This window comes from Nannospalax galili, unplaced genomic scaffold (genome assembly GCF_000622305.1).
Source record: "Nannospalax galili isolate Female #2095 unplaced genomic scaffold, S.galili_v1.0 scaffold1619, whole genome shotgun sequence".
NCBI lineage: Eukaryota > Metazoa > Chordata > Mammalia > Rodentia > Spalacidae > Nannospalax > Nannospalax galili.
The window spans coordinates 440,550-461,157 of NW_008342739.1; the positions used below are offsets into that span (position 1 = coordinate 440,550).

Genomic DNA, 20,608 nt, shown 5'->3' on the forward strand with positions numbered 1-20,608 from the left:
TTAATCTTTTTGAGACAGGGTCTCCCTGTAGCCCTAGCTGGCCTGGATTTGCTATGGAGACCAGGCTGGCCTCAAACTCACAGAGATCCCCCTGCCTCTGCCTTATGGGCTATTTTTAATCATACATTACAACATACAATTCTGTATTTTCACAGTTTCCGTAAGGTACATACACTTAAAACACAACTCTACTGAGATGTAATTTAAATCTATACAGCTCACTTATTTAAGAGCACAGCAACATGTAGTACGTTCACTGTCTTGTGCAACTATCACCATGCTGACCTACAGGGCACTAATTACTCATTAGCCACTGTCCCCAACTCTTCCTCTTCACCTTTCCCAAGTTCTGGCAATCACTGATCTACTGGTCTGTGTAGATAGGCCTGTTCTGAACATTTTGTACATGGAGTCCTACAGAACACAGTCTTTCGTGCCTGGGTTCTTCAGTTTCAAGGCCATTTTGTTACATTTATCAGCACATCATTCCTTTTTATTGCCAAATAATATTCCAGTGTTTGGTATCATCAAATCTTAATTGCCCATTCATTGACAGATTGACACTTGAGGGCAATCCTGTATTTCTGTATTTCTAGCTAACTCTTCCTATTTTTGCATGAATATTTATCATCATTTCCTTCATCCTCGGAGTTTACAACCTCCCTTTCTTGAGAATAACTTTCATACTTCATCAAGAAAATACAGCCTTCAGAGGGGACCCTTCTCGCATCAATCCCAATCTCAATTAAAGCCATGCCCTTGTTTCCATGGGGCCAGAGAGATGGCTCAATGGGTAAAGGGGGCTTGCCGTACAAACCTCAAGACCTGAGTTCAATCCCTGAAACTCGGAACTGATTTCCAGAAGTTGTCCTGAGATCTTACCCTTCCGCCCTCCCCCACTTAAAACCAATTAATTCCAGATACAAGTAAAAAGTTGTGCTCCTGCCGGTCAGAGGTGAGGCCTGCCAGGTACTCTGAAGTCCAGCCAAGTTCTCTTGCTTTCACGCTTTCTCTCTAGTATACAAATCCTCCTCCAACAATTTTTTTTAAAGGGAGGGGGGAGGGCTTGTACCAGACTCTTTCAACCTGAACAAGAAAAATGTTAACCTTATCACACGTCCCGTGAAACTGTAGAAAAGCCTGGTATGTAAATCATCTTTCACCTCTAGTTACTCTTCAAAGCACTGCAGTGCGGTTTCTGAGACCATTGCCACATTAATGCGCATCTTGCTAAAATGAGCACTGCTGACAAGTCTACCATGTACTTTTCTTTCTTTGACGACACGTTATTTTTTGTTTCCATCACATTGCTTTTCATTCCTATAATCTGATTTTAAGTGATATCAAGAGGCTCCTTTAGGGGGTCAAAGCTCAGGCATCTAACCTCCAGCTATGCAGCCAAGATCTTAGTGACCTGTGTCACTTATAAAAAGGAATTATCTCAGAAGTATCTGCAGACTTTGTTCTCCTCGAAATGATTTCTTCTTTGGGAATGTTTCCATGATTCCACTCACAACTTTCTCCTGCTTCCAGCCAATGTCAGGACTAGGAAAGACTTCAGTCTCACATCACCATCTCAATTCATACTCACTCACTCACTCACTCACTCACTCACTCACTCACTCACACTCCTTCATTCTAACTCTATTTCAGTAAGTGCCACTATCTACACCCTCAGTTGCAATGTCAAAAGCTCCAGTACTGGAGATGACAATGTCCTGCAATTACAGAGTGATGACAACTAGACAACCCTGCTGTGATAGTTTGAATGAAAATGCCCCCTCCCCCCCATAGGCTCCAAGTATGTGGACATTCTGTCCCCAGCTGATGGTGCTGTTTTGGGAGGTCTGAGAAGGTGTGGCCATGCTGGAGGAAGCACGTCACTGGGGGTGGGCTTAGAGAGTTCTTAAGCCTTCCCAGATCTCCAGTTGCTCTCTTGTGTCTTCTGCCTGCATGATGATGTGAGGGTTTAGCTTCTGCTGCTCTTGCTCCAGCCACCTCCAGCCACCATGCCTCCCTGCCACGACGAACTGTAATTCTCCTGGAACCGTAAGCTCAAATAAACTCTTCCTTCTATAAATTGCATGGGTCAGTGTTTCTATCACAGCAGCAGAAAAGTGACTAATACAGAAACTGGTACCAGGAGTGGGGCACTGCCGTGACAGATCTGATGTTGAAGGACTGTGGAAACGTTTGGAACTTTGGGCTAGAAAAGCCATTGAGTGTTCAGTGTTTGTTGCTGTGGAGCTTGGAACAGTTATGCTGAAAGAGTTATAGACGATGCAGGCCTGCTTGTGAAGTTTCAAAGGGAAGCAGAGACTATTAGGGCTGTTCCTGTGATATTTTGAACTGAGAATCTGTGGGTTCTGGTCGGCCGGGTCTGACGAATCAGCTGTGATTAATTAGAGAGCAGAATCTGAAGTAAAACCTTTGCTTTACTGGGACAATTGATGCTGGTTAGCTGGGGCTGAAAAGTCAGCTGTAAGTAACAAGAGACCAGCATCACCATGGTGAAATCTTCTGGGAGGTATTTCCTCAGGGCAGGACACAGAAGGGACCCGAGCCTCCATCTCTAGCTGGAAGCAGGACTTGGTAATGTGTAAGAGTCTCCTGCACAGTTCTGGTGTTGAAAGCATGAAGGGGTCACAGAGAGCAGCTGAGGCTTGGCACTCTGAGAGGCCATAGGTGAAAGTGCAGCTTCAGTTGCAGAGAAGACCCCAGGACTGAAGGGGCCATGGAGAGAATCTGAGGACTTGCACCCCAAGAGGCAAGAAGAGGCCATTGGTGAAGATGGAGCCTCAGTTTCAGTGGAGACCCCAGCTCTTTGGAGATGCCCAGACCATGGGACAACCACCAAGGACAGCACTAGGTGTGGAATGGAGCTGGCCTGGTTCTGCAAGACAAGCTGTGTGTGCTGTGGACAGCAGAGTCAGAGAAGTGGAGCTGCCAGAACCCTTTGGAGCCCAGAAGACCATGAGTGAATCCCAGATGTCCAGCCCTGAGCTACTTTGCTGGACTTTGGTTTTGCTTAGGTGTGCAGGGGCCAGGGGAGCAAGCCAGTAAGCAGCGTTCCTCCATGGCCTGTGCTGCAGCTCCTGCCTCCGGGTTCCGGCCCTGAGTTCCTACCTTGGGCTCCCTGATGAACTGTGACCTGGGAGATGCAAAATAAACCCTTTCCTCCCCAAGTTGGTAGTGGTCAGTATGTTTTGTCACAGCAATGGAGAAACTAACTAGGACACCTGGGTACACAGCAAAAACTACCAAATTAAATACTTAAAAATGCCCACAGAGGTCAAAAGAGGGTGTCGGATCCCCTAGAACTGGAGTTACAGATGGTTGTTAGCTGCCATGTGGGTGTTGGGAACCAAACCGGGTTCTAAGCAACAGACCACTCTTACCCGCTAAGCCTCTCTCCAGCCTCGCCTACTTCCTTCTCACTGCTCTACCACCCTTCATCTTGGCAACATCACGTCTCTCTCAGTCGGGCCTACTACATTCCAACAGCCTCCAGGGCAACTCCTGTCTCTAACCTTCCTATTGGTACAGCTGGTGCCACTACCAAGCCTTTCCCCAACTACCCTCACAAGAAGCACAGCCATCTTCTTAAACTACACTTTTAGGTCACTTCTTGGTCTTAGAAATTCTCATAAATTCTTGTTTATCTTTAGTGTTTGGCTGGAACATCATTAATTCAGACAGACTATTCCTGATTTCTCATCTAAAAGGTCCAACTGCTGTGCCTAATAGTACTGCTATTTTATTATCACTTCACAAAAAATTTAAGCCCAGACTCTCCCTGACCCCTTGTAAAATATTTAACAACCGTATTTTCCTTTAGTCTCAATCTTGTTTCTGTGAACAATGTACTTACCATTATGCCTGACAGTGTAGGCACCATGTGTTAAGCAAAACAACAAAGAGCTTTTCATAAAAACAATAAACATTTTTGTAATTATGTACAATACCCATATAGATGTATGTAAATGCAGGCTTTTATCAAGAACAGATTTCTCAGAGTACTGGTTGTAAAAGGCAAGTTTTGCTGTTTTTGCATTTTGAAATTAAAGAAGTTTTGTCCCTCTAAAAAGCTGTACTGACCCATCCCTGACTGCTTCTGTTGTTTCACTGAACACTTAAGTACTTTATGTACGATGCTTAAATTTAAAACTTTGTTTCTTAGATTACATTTTATCTACCTCTTCTTTTTGTTAACTGAGATTAATATTTTAACAAGTATGCTTTAGACACTATAGAGAAAATACCAATTTACACATTATACTCATGGCATAACATTTCTCTTTTTTTTGGGGGGGTGGGATCTTTTTGAGACAGGGTTTCCCTGTAGCCCCAGCTGGCCTGGAACTCTATGCAGACCAGGCTGGCCTTGAACTCACAGAGATCCACCTGCCTCTGCCTCCCAAGTGCTGGGATTAAAGGCATACACCACCACACCTGGCAACATTCCTCTTTTTTAATAAAACTTACAACTAAAAAAGGAAACCAATATGTTTGTAAAATTTTGCAATAACATTTTAAGTTTATAATTTTGTCAGCTGGAGTCACTTAAAAAATGCATTTTGACTCTTTTACTTACCATATGTATCATAGGGATCCACACTGGGACTGGGCATATTCCACCACTGAATGGTTGCATCAATACCACCACTAAAACATTGTTCTCCATTAGAACTAATAGCTAATGACAGAACAGGGCCACTATCATAGAAAAAGGGGAAAAAATTACTTATACATCCTAAGAAGAAACTCAAATTCCCATTTTCTTTAATTTCTTCATTTATGAGGTATCTAAAAATGATTTTATTTAAAAATGTACAACTGAATAGTACTGTTCTATCATATTAAAATACAATTAATCAAATGATGTATTATCCAACTAATAGATCTTTTCTAAAATTGAATGCTGAGAAAATTACAAGATTTCAAGACTGACACATAAGTTATTAACAATAACCGTAATTATTAAGTACTAATTTTAAAAAACTTACATGTGGGCCCTAAATGTGTAGATGGGCTCTACATCTAAAGAGGCACTCCTAAAGAAAGGGTAAAGGACAGGGGAGGAGAATGCAATTAAGTAAGTCATCATAAATCACTGGTTGGTAGTACAGAGGCATTAAAGATTTAGGATAGTGAAGAGGAATAATTGTTCAAATGAATAAAATTAGAAGAAAAAACGTGAATATTAAAGCACTTGCTTTTTCGCAGGAACCGTCTTTTGCAAGTTCCAAAGTTTCAGGGTGTGGTCCTCAGAGGCAGTAACCAGCACGGGTTCTACAGGATGAAAAGCTAATGCACGTACTCCATCAAAATGACTGCGTAGTGTATACTTGGGATTCCAAGTCTTTCGAAAGGCATCTTTATTGGCAGGCAACTAAAAAGAAAAAGGGTATTGTTTACAAGTAAAAGTAATAAACTGGTAGGCATGTGGAATTTTAGTGTTCTTTTTGGTGTGTTTAAAACATATATTTAAAACTGTTTCGCTAAAATAGCCAGTGGAAATCCTAATGTACCTTAAAAACTTCAGAGCAAGTCTATCTTTTAAAAAGAATAATTTCATTACACTTTCAACTAAGGCCAAAAGGAGAGTTGCTCAATCTGTTTTCACCTATCATCAAGCTAAATTCAAAGCTCCTATTAAATGTCAGATGAGAACAAAATAACTCATATTGCTGTAATAATTTACATGAAAACAAACCAGGATAAATTACCAAACACTCAAGGAAACAGTAAACACCAGGTTTCATTTAGGAAATTTACCAGCATGTGAAAAATTTCAAGGCAGCAAGTTAAGGGACTTTGTAAACACATGAACTAAAGACCCTTAAAAACATTTTCATGAGTCTTATCTTTTTTTTCTGAGAGTCTCACAGAGCCCATGCTGGCCTTGAATTCATGTATAGCTGAGGATGGACTTGGACTTCTGATCCTCCTGCTTCTATCTCTGACATGCAGGGATTACAGGCATGTGCCACCCCACCCAGTTTATGTGGTGCTGGGGATCAAACCCAGGACTCTGCGTGTGCTAAGGAAACACTTTTCCTAATTATTGACATTAATAAAGGCCAATCTTTTAACCTTATTTCTCCAATGGTAAAGATAAGCTGGCAAACTACCCCTAAAGCAGTCAAAAATTTACTAGAATTTAAGTGCATATATGCTTTAAAAATTACTGCAAATTATCCAGCCCACCAAGGATGACATCTCTAAAAAGCATCCTAAATATAAAATATAGAAAAAAAATGTGTCAAAACCAAAATAAATTTGCTAAAACTGAAATTAATGCAAAAATCTATACAAATACAGTTAAGTTTCAAATGTTTATATTTGGAAAATATTTAAAGTTCTTCCCACTTCCTGAAATCCTTTTTCTAGGCCTCAAGTGAAGTTAAGTATTCAGGAAATAATACAAGCTAACTTGGTTGTTATTCTTAAGAAAATGAAAGATCAGTAAGTAAAACATGGCTTTTAAGAAGCATCCTGAAGGCAAAAACTGATTTCTATATATCGTCTATTTTTTGTTAATATCAAAATATGGCTTCAACTGAGTAAATAACTGGGAGTTACCTACTTAAGATGTATTTGTCAACCAGTATGTTTAGGTAATCATCCCAAATTCCTTCCTAATCCACAATACCCAACAATGATTTAAACACCACAAAGAAAATTATAAAAGCAAAACTACATGTCACTTCAAATCAACACATTGACAACACTTAAACTTATCTTTTCCATGCACCTTGACATTAATTCTGTTTTATAAATGATTCCAAAAAATAAGGAGCCTTCTATTAAATCATTAAAAAATTAAAAATAAAACTGCACTTACATCATAACTATAGTCTGCATCATTTGTTACCGTCAAGTCTGCAAGGTCTCCAAGGCCCAGTACACTTAACAAAACATCATCAGAACCCATAATAAATGACTTGCCTCCTCCAGATGGAAACGTTATTGGTTCAGCTATAAAGAACAAAACCGCTTCTTAAATGCTGAAAATCATACAGTACAAGACAATATTGTGGGGAAAATTCAAGAACTTAACATTATAAAACTCAGTAATATCATGAATTCTACCTTCCACTTCCACACAATTTCCTGCTGCTGAGTAATCAAATGTGCTGAAGCTACAATGTAGTAGTTACCGCCCACAAATTGAATATACACTATATATTATCCCAGGGGGAGGCAGAGCACAAAAAGTTTTGTGTACTTAAATCCCTTATCACTTCAGTAAATTATAACTATGGCTTGCATGTTAAGAAACAGGAGAAATTTAGATTAAACACATGAGTTAGATATCAGATTTCAGCCACTCGGGGGAACAAATATCTATCAATTTCAAAGGGGCTCATACAGTTGTTTTTAAAGTTAATATACTATTGCTAATTCCTTTTGTTTTCTGAAGGTGTGATAGGGATTCTAGTCCCTGTAAAAAAATAAATAATAAAAGCATTCAAATACAAATCATTTCCAAATACTCTGCTACACAGCACATCAGCAACAGCAATAAGAGGTAGTTCGACAAATGATAATCGTAGTTCCCTAAAAAGGCAAATTCACGCCATCTTCAGAATGACTTCCAACTTTAAAGCTCTCATTGTGGTTTTTATTCTGCCGTCCTCTTTTATTTCCCATGGTGTTGCTAAAGTAAAATCCACTTAACATTAGCTATAGAACCTTAAATTTCTGATCAGAATGGCTATTTCAGTATCAATGAAAATCCAAAGGAAAAATTCATTTTACTTAGTTTTCTAACTGCCATACTTTGAACGGCTGACTATAACAAAATACAGTGTAAGCTATAATTCTCAATATAATTTTAAGCATTTGCTTTGAAAGCAAAATAGTAATATGAAATAGGAAATACTAAATGCATAACTCAACCTAAAAGTTTTAAATTCATGAACAAATTTAAAAAACATTCAAAACTCAGTCTGATAAACTATAAAAATTTCCTTTAAAAATGGGAAATTTCATGGAATACAGGAAACAGGTATAATGAATACACTAATACTAGTCTTAATTTTTTTATTATATTTTATGTATATGAAGTGTTTACTTGCATGCATGCAAGCACACCCATGCATGCAATGCCCTCAAAGGCCAGAAGAGGATGTTGTATACAATGGAACTAGAGTTAGGGATGGTTATTAGCTGTTGCTGGGAACAAAACCCTTGTACTCTGGAAAAGCAGCCAATGCTTAACCACTGAGCCATCTCTTTAGCCCACAACAGTACTTTTTAAACGCATTCATTAGTAATACTGAAAAATAATCTATAGATACAAAATTAATTTTACTTAAAATATTTTCTTATTTTATTCTATCACTGTATAATCTGACTCAATTTATCCTAAAATGAAGGCATTATTCTACAACTAAACTTGAAAATGTGTGTGTTTCTCTGTGTGTGTGCTGAGTACTTAAACCATCATCCAATGATTGTACTCGAATCTGAACAATATGCAGCAACTGATCCCTCCTATCAGTGCTAGTACAGTTATTGATAATGCCAAAAGGAGCTAAGAGGCTCATAAAGTCATTAGTAACACTTTACTGAAAAGCATTTTACCAGTACAAAGATTTACTCAAGTTTATACTTTGTTTCTAAGACAATTTAAAACAAAATGTCACAATGTCTTTCATTGACAACTATAAAACATTCAGTAACACAAATCTAAAAGACCAATACAACGACTAACTCATTTCCTTACAAATTCTTTCTGTGAGATTATTTCTACTCAACCATTGATCAACTTAGGAGCATAAGAACAGAAGTGGCTTAACAGTTTTAGTTGGCTTATTTAACAAAAAAAACCGTTATTTCTAATTAATCATGTAGCTCTGTTTCTGTCCCTTTACAGACACACACATGTATCCATGTGGAGCAAGCTATGCTATTCTTTCGTCATTTCGTTACACATTGAGTACACCAAACAATCTTTTACATTACTCTTTCTGCTTTCCATATCACCGTCACTGTCGCATAGAGCAATCACAGTAAAGTCTTAATTTGTTTGCTCTATTTTTCTGCCAAAAACTTAACGTCCATCTTACAAATTCATTTTAATATAATTACTTATACACAGCATAGGTAATTATAGTTACATAGCATAAAATGTCATTAATTTAAAAAATAAAATCATTTATTAAAAAAAGTGTTTAATTTAATGATAGAAATTCCAACACTTTTCATTAAGAAGAATTTTCTTTTCTGGAAACCATAGGGGCTATGAAATACAAACTTAAAGTTCTTTTCAGAGTCCTGTATTTAATCCTTTTGATGGACTACAAGGAAACCTGTAGCTCACTTATCAAACACTTCCTCTCTCCTCCGATCTGTGCTTGCTCTCAGCACCCTGCACATCGTTAGGCAAGCACTCTGCCCCGAGAGACAGCCCCAGCACTTCTCTGATTTTGTCAAACCTAAACACTCAGTCCAGCTATTGATTCCATTTATGCCAATACAACATGGTATATTATCTTGTCTTAAGTAATAATAGTGTGAAAAGTACGAGATAGAAGGAAGGATCTTTCTCTTTTTTTTTTGGTCTTTTTGAGACAGGGTCTCCCTGTAGTCCCAGCTGTCCTTGAACTCACAGAGATCCACCTGCCTCTGCCTCCCAAGCCCTGGGATTAAAGGCATGCACCACCACGCCCAGCAAGGATCTTCCTTAAAAACAGGATCTATTCTTTATAAATTCAGGTGTAATGTGGATTCAAAAAGAAAGCACCCATGAAGGTTGTCGCTGAACTAGACTATGAACTGGATCCAAGTTTCCCATCTCTTTAAATGACAATGTTAGAAAAATCTACGTATTTCTTTAAACACACTCATACACATAAATACTCAGAGGTCTAAATTGGTTTTTATGTAAAGTGAGCTTTTTCAGTAAGTTAGTTTGAAACATTAAAGAGTTCTTCTGTCTTACACTGCAAAATCAACAGTCTAAAATGCAAACAAAATTTTCAGTAAACTGTACTACACATTTGGTTAAAAAATTCCTAAATACAGAAAATGAAAAATAGTTGATGTGTATTTTAGAAAGTATTTCCTACAGGGAAAAAAAAAAACACAAAAATAGTTCAATAGTGGAAATGAAATAAACAAAAATCAAGACTCCTAATTTTCATTCTTTAGCGATTTTTATCTTTCCTCAACTTTTCCTACAGATTAGAAAATAAAGAAATAAATTAATGTGAGAAAAAATGCAAAATTATCTAACTTGAGCTGTAGGAAAAACACATTTTTACAGAAAAATTTAGGAGAACAAGGCATAAAAAGTTTTTTAGACAGGGCAAACAAATCCCCTTAACACAGCAAAAAGCAGAAGTATAAATGAAACTAAATCTGTATGAACTTATTGAGTTATATATACATTATACTGAAGCAATTTTGGTTAAAAATTCAGATTTATCACCTAGAATTATAACTCTGTTCACCTGGGATTATAAATTATCTGTACACATTTAGGCAAAATGAAGTTTTTAAAAAAATGCTTAAATTAGCATTTTTATTTCCTATATGGTTCTAGTTTAGGTAAATTTTAGAAAATTCATTATTACATCATGAATATTTGCTACCAAGTTAAAGAATAATGTTTCTTATCCTAAAATAATTAATAAATTATATGAAGTTCCAAATGCAATGCCTAGAATTTCTAATAATTGACAGTCATTAACAATTGCTACATTTAAACCCTAAGACAAAGGATGCTATTTTTCCATATGTATTATTCAAACTTTAATTAGCAATTATTCTTTTTCTGATACTAGAACTATAAGCTGAAGTCAGAGTTAAGGAAGGTGCTCTGAAATGACAGCTAACGTTAAAGACAAAAGCAAACATAGCTAGGGTTGGTGGTGCACGCCTTTAATCCCAGCACTTGAGGCAGAGGCAGGCAGATCCTCATATCAGTTTGAGGCCAGTCTGGTCTACACAATGAGACTGTCTCAAACAACAAAACCAACCAACCAAACAAAAAATAAGGATAAAAAACTAGAGGTCAGCCGGGCGTGGTGGCACACACCTTTAATCCCAGCACTCAGGAGGCAGAGGCAGGTGGATCTTTGTGAGCTCGAGGCCAGCCTGGTCTACATAGTGAGTCCCGGGCCGGCTGGGGCTACAAGGAGACCCTGTCTCAAAAAAGACAAAAAAAAAAAAAAAAAAAAAAAAAAAAAAAAAAAAAAAAAACCCACTAGAGGTCAAGTTTCTAAATCCCTAAGCAATTATATCAAGAACTTGCCCAACGGCTTCTCTGAAGATTATGTATGATGATCTTCAGCATTTTCTTTAACAGCAAATAATAAGAGGTGATTTGGAGTTAAAGTCCTTGGCAATACAAACATGATAGCTAAATGTCGTACCTTCCTCGCCTCTTGCACCTTCATGCTCAGTCACTTTAGTAGAGGCTGACCTAGGCTGATTAATGATTCCTGAAGGGATGTGGGGCAGCTCATCGTCTCCCAGATCAGCTATCATGCCCCAGAGCTTTGTCCTGTTGACCCCTGTACATTAACGTCAGCAGTAGACGTTCATTTAATGGCTACTGCTGGACTTGCTGGTAGCCTTAATAACAGGCTTAATATTAGGAAGTCCAAGTTATGAAAATATCATTTTCTATAGCATTTCTCAAAATAAATTGAAAATTTTTAAATCTGTAAAATAGTCACTATTCTGTGGCTCTCTGTGGATGTTGGCTACATCAGTGGATATATATAACCACTGTGCATCTGAAACATACTGTGGAGAAGAGAGGGCGGGATAAACTCTATTAACTTAGATTCTAGAAGCTCAGACACAGAAAATACCATTGGAACAATGGAAATTTTTGGTATCTAAGTTTAATGTTTACTAGTGTATAAAACAGAACATGGCCTTTTCAACTAAATCATTGTTTTTGTTTTGGGGATTTTTTTTTTTGGTTTTGTTTTTTGGTTTTTTGGGTTTTTTTTTTGGTTTTTTTTGAGACAGGGTCTCCCTGTAGCTCCAGTTGTCCTGGAACTCACTATGGAGACCAGGCTGGCCTTGAACTCAGAGATCCGCCTACCTGTGCTTCCTGAGTGCTGGGATTAAAGGTGTGCGCCACCACGCCCACCTTTAAATCACTATTTTAAAGGACAAAGAAATAAATACAAATGATTTTTATGAGGGTGCAACTAACAGTAACTTTCCCTGGTGTTTTACTGGATAGTTCCCGCCACATTAGCACAAATTTGTCAGTAACAATTCAACCCAATTTGCTAAATTTGTTTCTTAAAATTGCTTGTCACAAAACAGTTCATGTTTCCAAATCTAGAAACTAATTTACCCATGAATCTTTGAATTTCTTCTGATAACAGAAAAAGTCAATATTGTCATAGGTCATAAATTTAAAAGGATTGTTTTCAACTACTGCCTGGATCATTTAAATAAAAAAACACTCAAAAGTTTCAGCAGTATTGTGGAATATACTTTAACTCCGAACCTCAAAAATGGCAGCATCATTTATTTTGAACTGTGAATCTCAAATATTTAGTTCTAAGAATGTCAAGGGAAAAAATTGAAAAAAACCAAGAAAATGTTTTTTTTTTTATTATTATTAATTTTTTGGTCTTTTTGAGACAGGATATCCCTGTAGCCCCAGCTGTCTTGGAACTCACTATGTAGACTAGGCTGGCCTTGAACTCACAAAGATCTGCCTGCCTCTGCCTCCTGAGTGCAGGGATTAAAGGCGTGCGTCACCACTCCTGGCAAGAAAATGTTTTAAAATCAATATAATAAAAGCAATTAAAATAGACAAACCCAAGGTCAAACAGAATGACCTTATATTCACTTAGCACCAACAGTAGTGGATATAATTAAATTAGGCTGCTTTATGATTAAATTCACTGGTGTGTATTTGAATATTATCCTACAGAAAATGTATATGTATTCCTAATTTCATGTATGTATGTATCCCTAACAGAATGACAGGATAAGCAGAACTTTGCACATTATTTTACACTAATTCCTAATAAATGATTATAAAAGTCAGCTTTTTGAAGTATGTAATACACCATATAGTTCAAATTTTCCAAAATTATAATGGAGAGTCTCATTGTCACTGAGGGTTTTTCTTCTCTACTAGTGCAGTAATCATAAACAAATTCTCTAAATAAATGGAAAAAATGCTAACTAGATGTCCAAATACTTGTTAAAGTCAATGGGAAAGAAAATAAACATTATTCTTTCTCTCACATATAGATACATATATACATATATATACACATACATATATATATATATCTTCTTTATAATGTTCTAACTTGTATGATATTCTAACTTGTATGATTAGTACCAGTACTGATTTAGTTTCTATAGTCAAAAATCTGCAACCAAATCTTAACAATTCTCCTACAATTTATAAGATAAAGGAGAAAATAAACTATTTTTACAAAAGAATCCTCCTCTAAAGTACTCTTCAGATTACTCTGACTCCATTAATCAAGCTTCTCGTTCTTATGACTTATTGCACTATACTCAAAAATTTTTTTGCCATCTTCAAGCCCCACTTCTAACAAATTTTAACACCATCAACTAAAGTTAGTACTACCAACTAATATTTCAAATTTTCCCCATTTATTCCAATGACTTCTTGTTCAGCAATGACAAGTAGCACTTGAATACTTTTTGCAGCAAGGTTAGCTACATCTTGTACTCAACCTTCTAAGTGGTTCATGATTTGATTTGATTTTTTCGTATCACATTTTACCTTGACCTGTAATATAAATCCCCTCAAATTTTCCAGTCAAAGCACTTTCCATATTATCAGTGTGCACCAAAGTAATTGTGCCATGTTTTTCATATCTGCCCTATAACTTACACACACACACACGCACGCACACACGCACGCACACACGCACGCACGCACACACACACACACAGAGTTCCAAAATTCTATGCACTCCTCAGGGAATTCTATTTCATTTCATGATTTTCCCTATGTACTCTTATGCTTGTATGTGCCTTAAATTTGACTTTATTAAATATAATCATAAATATTTCACTATGATAGCTAATATCAAGCATAGCAAAAGTGTTCTGAGTTCTAGTTTATAGAAAATACATAGTAGTAATGATAATTCTCCTAAACAGGTAGCCTTGGAGATACAGACGGGAAGCAAAGAGTAAGTGTTAAAGTCATTGTTTAAATTTAGGTTCCACAATTACATACTTATTATTTTACATTCTTACAGCTAAACATTAGTCTCTGAGTAGCACACTGCCATGTTTAGGAGAAGATGGAACTTCTCTGCTCTAATACTAGTTTCTCAAAAGCTGTCAAAAGATGAAAGCAGATTTCATAACCAGAGATCACAGGTTTTGCTCTACAAAGTGGAGCATGTTTCAATCAGAAATTCATTAATCTCGGTGCTAGGAACTGAACCTGTGGGCTTATACATGCTACAGCAGTGTTCTACCACTGGAGAGTTGGTTCTATGTCCAACTCCTTAAGTGCAAACAGCGTATCTTCATTTTCATCCTAAACCTATCCAAAATTCTAAATTTGAACTATAATTACTATTACTAAGTTGGAATAGTGTACATAATACCCAAATTTAAAGCATAAAGATGCATTAATTACTTGTAAAAACCAATTCTTGTGACTCACACCTGTAATTCCAGCACTCAGGATGCTAGGAGGATTGGAAGTTTGAGACAAACCTGGACTCTACAGCTAGGTTCCAAGCCAGTCTTACAAAGTGAGCCCTCATTTCAAAAACAAACAAAAATTCCCTCAGTTCTTAATTATTGCTAGAATTTATAAAAGAAGTATTTTTGCCAGGCATGGTGGCACATGCCTTTAATCCCAGTGCTTGGGAGGCAGAGGCAGGTGGATCTCTGTGAGTTCAAGCCCAGCCTGGTAAGTAAACATAGTGAGTTCCAGGCCCGCTGGGGCTACAGGGGGACCCCTTCTCAAAAAGACCGGGGGAGGGGGGGGGGGGGGGGGGGGGGAGGATCTTTCTGTCTGTGGTGTTGCACACCTGTAACTCCAGCACTATGGAGATAGAAAAATCAAGAGTTCACGGTCAGCTTCAGCTATAGGAGATCCTGGCTCCATAGAGAAAGGGGTGCTGGGGGGGGGGGGTTGAACAAGAAAGTTTTTTTTCTAACTTTTAAGCAAGAAAGACTATAGACTATAAAAACCCAACCCACCTACCTCTTAACTATGACTTCCAAATTTTATATAAATGTACATTCCACTAAATGGACTGCAGCACAATAAAAAACATCTATAGACTGACCACTATTATTCTGCTCTTTTTACACTCATTTACAAATGCACTCATGAAATATATACTTTGGGGGGTTTTTTTGTTTTGTTTTGAGACAGGGTCTCCCTGTAGCCCCAGAAGGCCTGGAACTTACTATTGAGACCAAGCTGGCCTCAATCTCACAAAGATCCGACTACCTCTGCCTCCTGAGTGCTAGGACTAAAGGCATGAGTCACCACGCCCAGCTGAAATATATACTTAATTTTCCTTTACACATCCCGTACTTTTTCTGAATCTGAATCTAACAAAGCTTTCTCAAATGTGCCACTTTCTGAATCAACATTTTTATTGTGAAGCAAAACCAACTGCCAGCAGACAACCCATTCTACTTTCTGATTATAATTTAAATAAGACAGCATAATAGTGAACGAATATAACCTAAGCTACAAGGTGATTTCTGTGGTTTACCGAAGTGCAATAGCCGGTGTGCTGGAGCACACCTACAATACCAGCACCTAGGAGGCAGGTATGAAAAGAGAGGGAGGGAACTAATCTAAGTGGAGAGCTAATGGTTTGTGAGCTAAGGTCTTATTTAGCCCAGGCTAGTCTTGAACTTCTGATCTTCCTGCCTCTATCTCCCAATGGAATTACACACACTTGTTACCACATACATCTTGAAAGGTCCATTTTACAAACTTAAAATTAAATCCAGCTGAACGTGGTGGCGCACACCTTTAATCCCAGCACTCGGGAGGCAGAGGCAGGCGGATCTCTGTGAGTTCAAGGCCAGCCTGGTCTACATAGTGAGTTCCAGGACAGCTGGGGCTACAGGGAGACCCTGTCTCAAAAAGACCAAAAATAAATAAATAAATAAATAAAAATAAATCCAGAAACATAAAAAAAACGCACGCTTTGTATAGTAATACCCCTTTGCTATGAAACAATTTTGTCTCGCCTTTCGCTTAATTCAGGAGAGAATACAGCATCATATGCTCTTTGGAATTTTACAGCAGGCGTATATCCCTTCCTCTCAGGAAATACTGAACAACTAGTATCAGAAGAGTTGTGACTTTATAGCACCTGCATACTGGTGAAGAAGCACCCCTGATCAAAATCAAAACCCCAAATGCCCTTCAGAGCGTGGGCACCTTCAGACCTGGAGCATTTGCAGCTTTACATTAGGAATGCCAAGTCTGTTCTTTAACAACCTACTCAAGGTTATCGCGACCAAAGAATTTTTTTTTTTTTGATATTTAGACTTAAGTATTTAAGTCTAATGGTATTTTTGGATATATAGACTTAAGTCATGTTTCTTTTAAATATTACATTTCTTGGTAACAATCTGTTTCAATCTGCAACAGCAAATGACACGTTTGTACAAAACTCAAAATATGAAAACTAGGAAATGATCCAGAGAAATTCATTACTTAATATTAAAAGTAAAAAAATTTACACTTTCCAATGTAAATTAGAAAATGTACAGCAATCCTCTAACATCAGCAAAGAAAATAGCAAAAATCATATTCTATACAGAAAAAGGAAAAGCAAGTTAGGATAAATGGTGTTAATTAGAAAAATTAAAACAAATTGCCCCATTAAGAACCCTGATTGCAAATATATATATACATACATATCCATCCACCCACCCATCCATCCATCCATCTATCTATCTATCTAGTTTCAAAATGTTTACATAAACAAAGTTGCCTTTTGAAGAAAACAAAGGGATTTATTTATCTGAGACAGGATCTCAAGTACAACAGGCTGGCCTCAAGCTCTCTATGTAACTGAGGATAACCCTGAACTTCTATCTTGCCTTTACCTCCCAAATGCTGAAATTACAAAACAAGCACATATCAACACACTGGATTTACATGGTGCTGGGGACATAATTCAGGACTCTGTGCATGCTAGGGCAAGCACTCTGCCATCTGAGGTACATTCCAAGCACAATTTTATATTCTTGATCAAGCCCAAATTTATGTAGTAAAGGAACAGCAATAATCTTTTAATAAGGCCGTCTATCAAAGAAGAATAATTATAACGTGGAGTTGACACCTTTCATGTTCAACATTTCACACCTAGTTCACCAGTCAGTACTGCTTGATGATAAAGTAGCATGTTTTGAGGAAAAAAAAAAATTAAGTTGAAAAGAGAAGCAGAAGCAGGTGGATCTCTGTGAGAACAAGGCCAGTCTGGTCTATATTGCGAGTTCTAGCTGGGGTTCAGGGAGACCCTGTCTCAAAGAGATAAAAAGACCAAAAAAAAAAAGTTGAAAACATGCAAAGGAATATTTGTTAAAGTGCTATTTTCCACGAACTGTTAAACAGGCAAATTTTAAAAATATGTGCATTGTAGACCCATTTTGGGGGGTGTTTTTTTTGAGACAGGGTCTCTCTGCAGCCCCAGCTGACCTGAAACTCACTATGTAGACCAGGCTGGATAAATAAATCATTTTTTTCTTCAAAAGGCAACTCTGTTTTACATATTCACATTTTGAAACTATTTTAAGAGAATGAATTTTATTTTTAAGAAGATTAAAAAATTTGGGGACTGGAGAGATTGCTCAGTGGTTAAGAGCACTTGCAGAGGACCTGGGTTCAGTTCTCAGCACCCACATGGTGGCTCATAACTGTCTTTAACTCCAGTTCCAGGGGAATCTGACGCCCTCTTCTGGCCTCCACGGCATTGCATGACACAAGTGCACTTACATACGTATGTAGACAGTACACTCATACAAGCAAAATAATTTTTTTTTAAAGAAACTTTTAGTAGATTAAGTCAGTACATGACATATATAAAATACTCCAAGCTGGGCGTGGTGGTACACGCCTTTAATCCTGGCACTCGGGAGGCAGAGGCAGGCGGATCTCTCTGAGTTGAAGGCCAGCCTGGTCTACATAGTGAGTTCCAGGACAGCTGGCTACAGGGGGACTCTGTTTAAAAAAAAAAAAAAAAACCAAAAAAATAAACCTCCAAACTAATTTTAAAATAAACTATTTCTTAAAGAGAATAAAACTTAAATCTCCAAATTTAAGTGCTATTTTATCTATACTGAAGTCAATCACGCAACAGTACTTTCATACTCAGCATGCACACATTATAGGTAAATGACGCTAAAACTGAACACAGCCCTAGCCTGCACTAAATGTTTTAAATAAACAGCTCATAATAAAGTCTAAAATTTCTTGAATGATAATGAGTTCTTTTACTCATATGCAGTAACATTAACTAGTATAAAGTTATAAAAGAAAATTGTCAGAGGTTGGGGATTTAGCCCCATGGTAGAACATCTGTGTAGCAAATACAAGGTCACAATATTGTGAGGAAAGAGGAGGCTGGGGAGACTAACAGGTGACACTCAAAGCTTCAGTGAGCCTCCACAATAAATTAAGTCATCAAAAAATGCTTTATTGGGGGGGAGGGAATCACTGTTTCCATTATTTCTGCCATTTACAAGCTAATGTATGTCACCAGAAAAAGCCACAAGAAAGAGTGCCTCTATGTTCATCTTTGTCTTGCAATGTTTTCTTGATATTCTGAAAGGGGAGGGAGGGGGGAGGGAGGGAGGGAAGCTAAAGGTAGACTAGTAGGAGTCAATAGCCAATTCAAAACAATATTTTCCCCAACCAAGTTTCAAGTCTCTCCATTTAATACCACAGGTATGAGGATGTTTTTCATGTAGGTGCTTTGAAGTTTGATTCACAAATGGAGAAGAATCACTTCTTCGGTAAGTTTTAAACTGCAAGCGTGCCGCTACCCAGAGACACCTTGCTACCCATGAAATAACCCTCATTACCACTGCTGTGCCTGTACTCGGGCTGCTCCACCCCCGTGTAGCCAAGAAAACACCACCAAGAGGAAAATGACTGTGGCTGTGAAGTGCGGTTAGAATATGACCAGAAAGCAAAACAAAGGGAAAGGTTTTAAGGGTTCCCAAACTAAGAAACACTGGATATAGTTAAGGATCGCTTTAATACCTAATGTACTGAAAATAGAAAATTTCGTATTTTCTTCCCTTTTGAACAGATTTTTATTATTTTAGATTTCAAGGCCAATGTTCAATATAATTTCACAAACACTTTAAAATCTTTAAAAAATTTTTTGGGGAGGGGGTCTTTTTTTGAGACAGGTCTCCCTGTAGCCCCAGCTGGCCTGGAACTCTATGAAAGTTTAAATTAGTGGCTCCCTTTATGATACAAAAAATAAAATTACACCAAAAAACACTTTTTCAACACTGGCGTAAACAACTGTAATATTCATAATGTACAGCTCCTCTTCACCCGTCTTCCCCTTTCACTCCTGCTTGTACTGTCCCTTCAGTTTGCTTATTAGTCCCTGGTCTGCACCCCAGACCTGAGCAGTTGGGGAGAGGTCATCTTTATCTACACGCAGCATGTTATCCAAAGAAAAATATCAGCAGTTGGCAATGCAAGCTGTTTGCAGTAAAATGTTAAAGCTCCACATAATTATGATAAAGGTATTTTAATAGCATATACTCAAAACACTTTAAAGGTGCAGTCTCAGTTTGGTATTCACAACTCAAACTAAATGCTCTTATATTCCTAAGTACTTAGTATCAACAACAGTTAAAGAATGCTTCATCTTTATGTATCACAAATTTGAGGGCTATTATTTCTTTAATGGACTAACATTAGAAACCTACTGTTCAAAAATAGATCGCTACATCTTTATGAAAGTTAATAAAAGGTACTCAGCCAGCATGATATAAGCCAATCAATGAATTACATGCAGATTAATAATCTAAAATGCAAACCGTCAATGTCAGTGAGATTTCATTGATGAAAATATTCATGCACCCATGCACACACAGGATAAGTGTACTATGAGAGAGACATTCTAATCCAATATAGTTCCAAAATACAATGTCTCAAATAATTCACACAAAGCATCCAGTGAATACCCCCTCTGTCTCCATCCCCTAAAGAGTTCAACACCTCATTACCTTCTTCCAATTAGTCTACAACGAAAGATTAGTGTAATAATAAAAATAAACAAATAACAAAACTCAAATTCCACTGAAGTCTTGATTTGAGATGATTCTTCAATGGTAAAATAATAACAGAGAAGTGAAAATATGCATTGCTTTACATCTGCTAAAGATGCCATCTTTGGGGCTGGAGAGATGGCTCAGCGGTTAAGAGCACTGACTGCTCTTGCAGAGGATCCAGGTTCGATTCCCAGCACCCACGTGGCAGCTACAAACCATCCTTAACTCCAGTTCCAGAGGAATCCCCGAAGCCCTCTTCTGACCTCCACAGCATTGCATGACACGGGTGCACTCACGTACATGCAGGCAATATGCTCATACACATAAAATAAAAATAATA

General features: G+C 37.5%; 1 protein-coding gene across 1 annotated transcript in view; it reads right to left on the reverse strand.

Moving 5' to 3' along the window:
* Strn3 (striatin 3) overlaps positions 1-20,608 on the reverse strand; it is a 78,763-nt gene that overhangs the window by 13,695 nt on the left and 44,460 nt on the right. Inside the window, exons 8-11 of the mRNA XM_008838799.3 lie at positions 6,848-6,981; positions 5,217-5,392; positions 5,007-5,054; positions 4,595-4,716 (exon numbers count right to left, since the gene is read on the reverse strand). Coding sequence (XP_008837021.2) covers positions 4,595-4,716; positions 5,007-5,054; positions 5,217-5,392; positions 6,848-6,981 — 480 coding nt within the window. The remainder of the gene's footprint in view (positions 1-4,594; positions 4,717-5,006; positions 5,055-5,216; positions 5,393-6,847; positions 6,982-20,608) is intronic.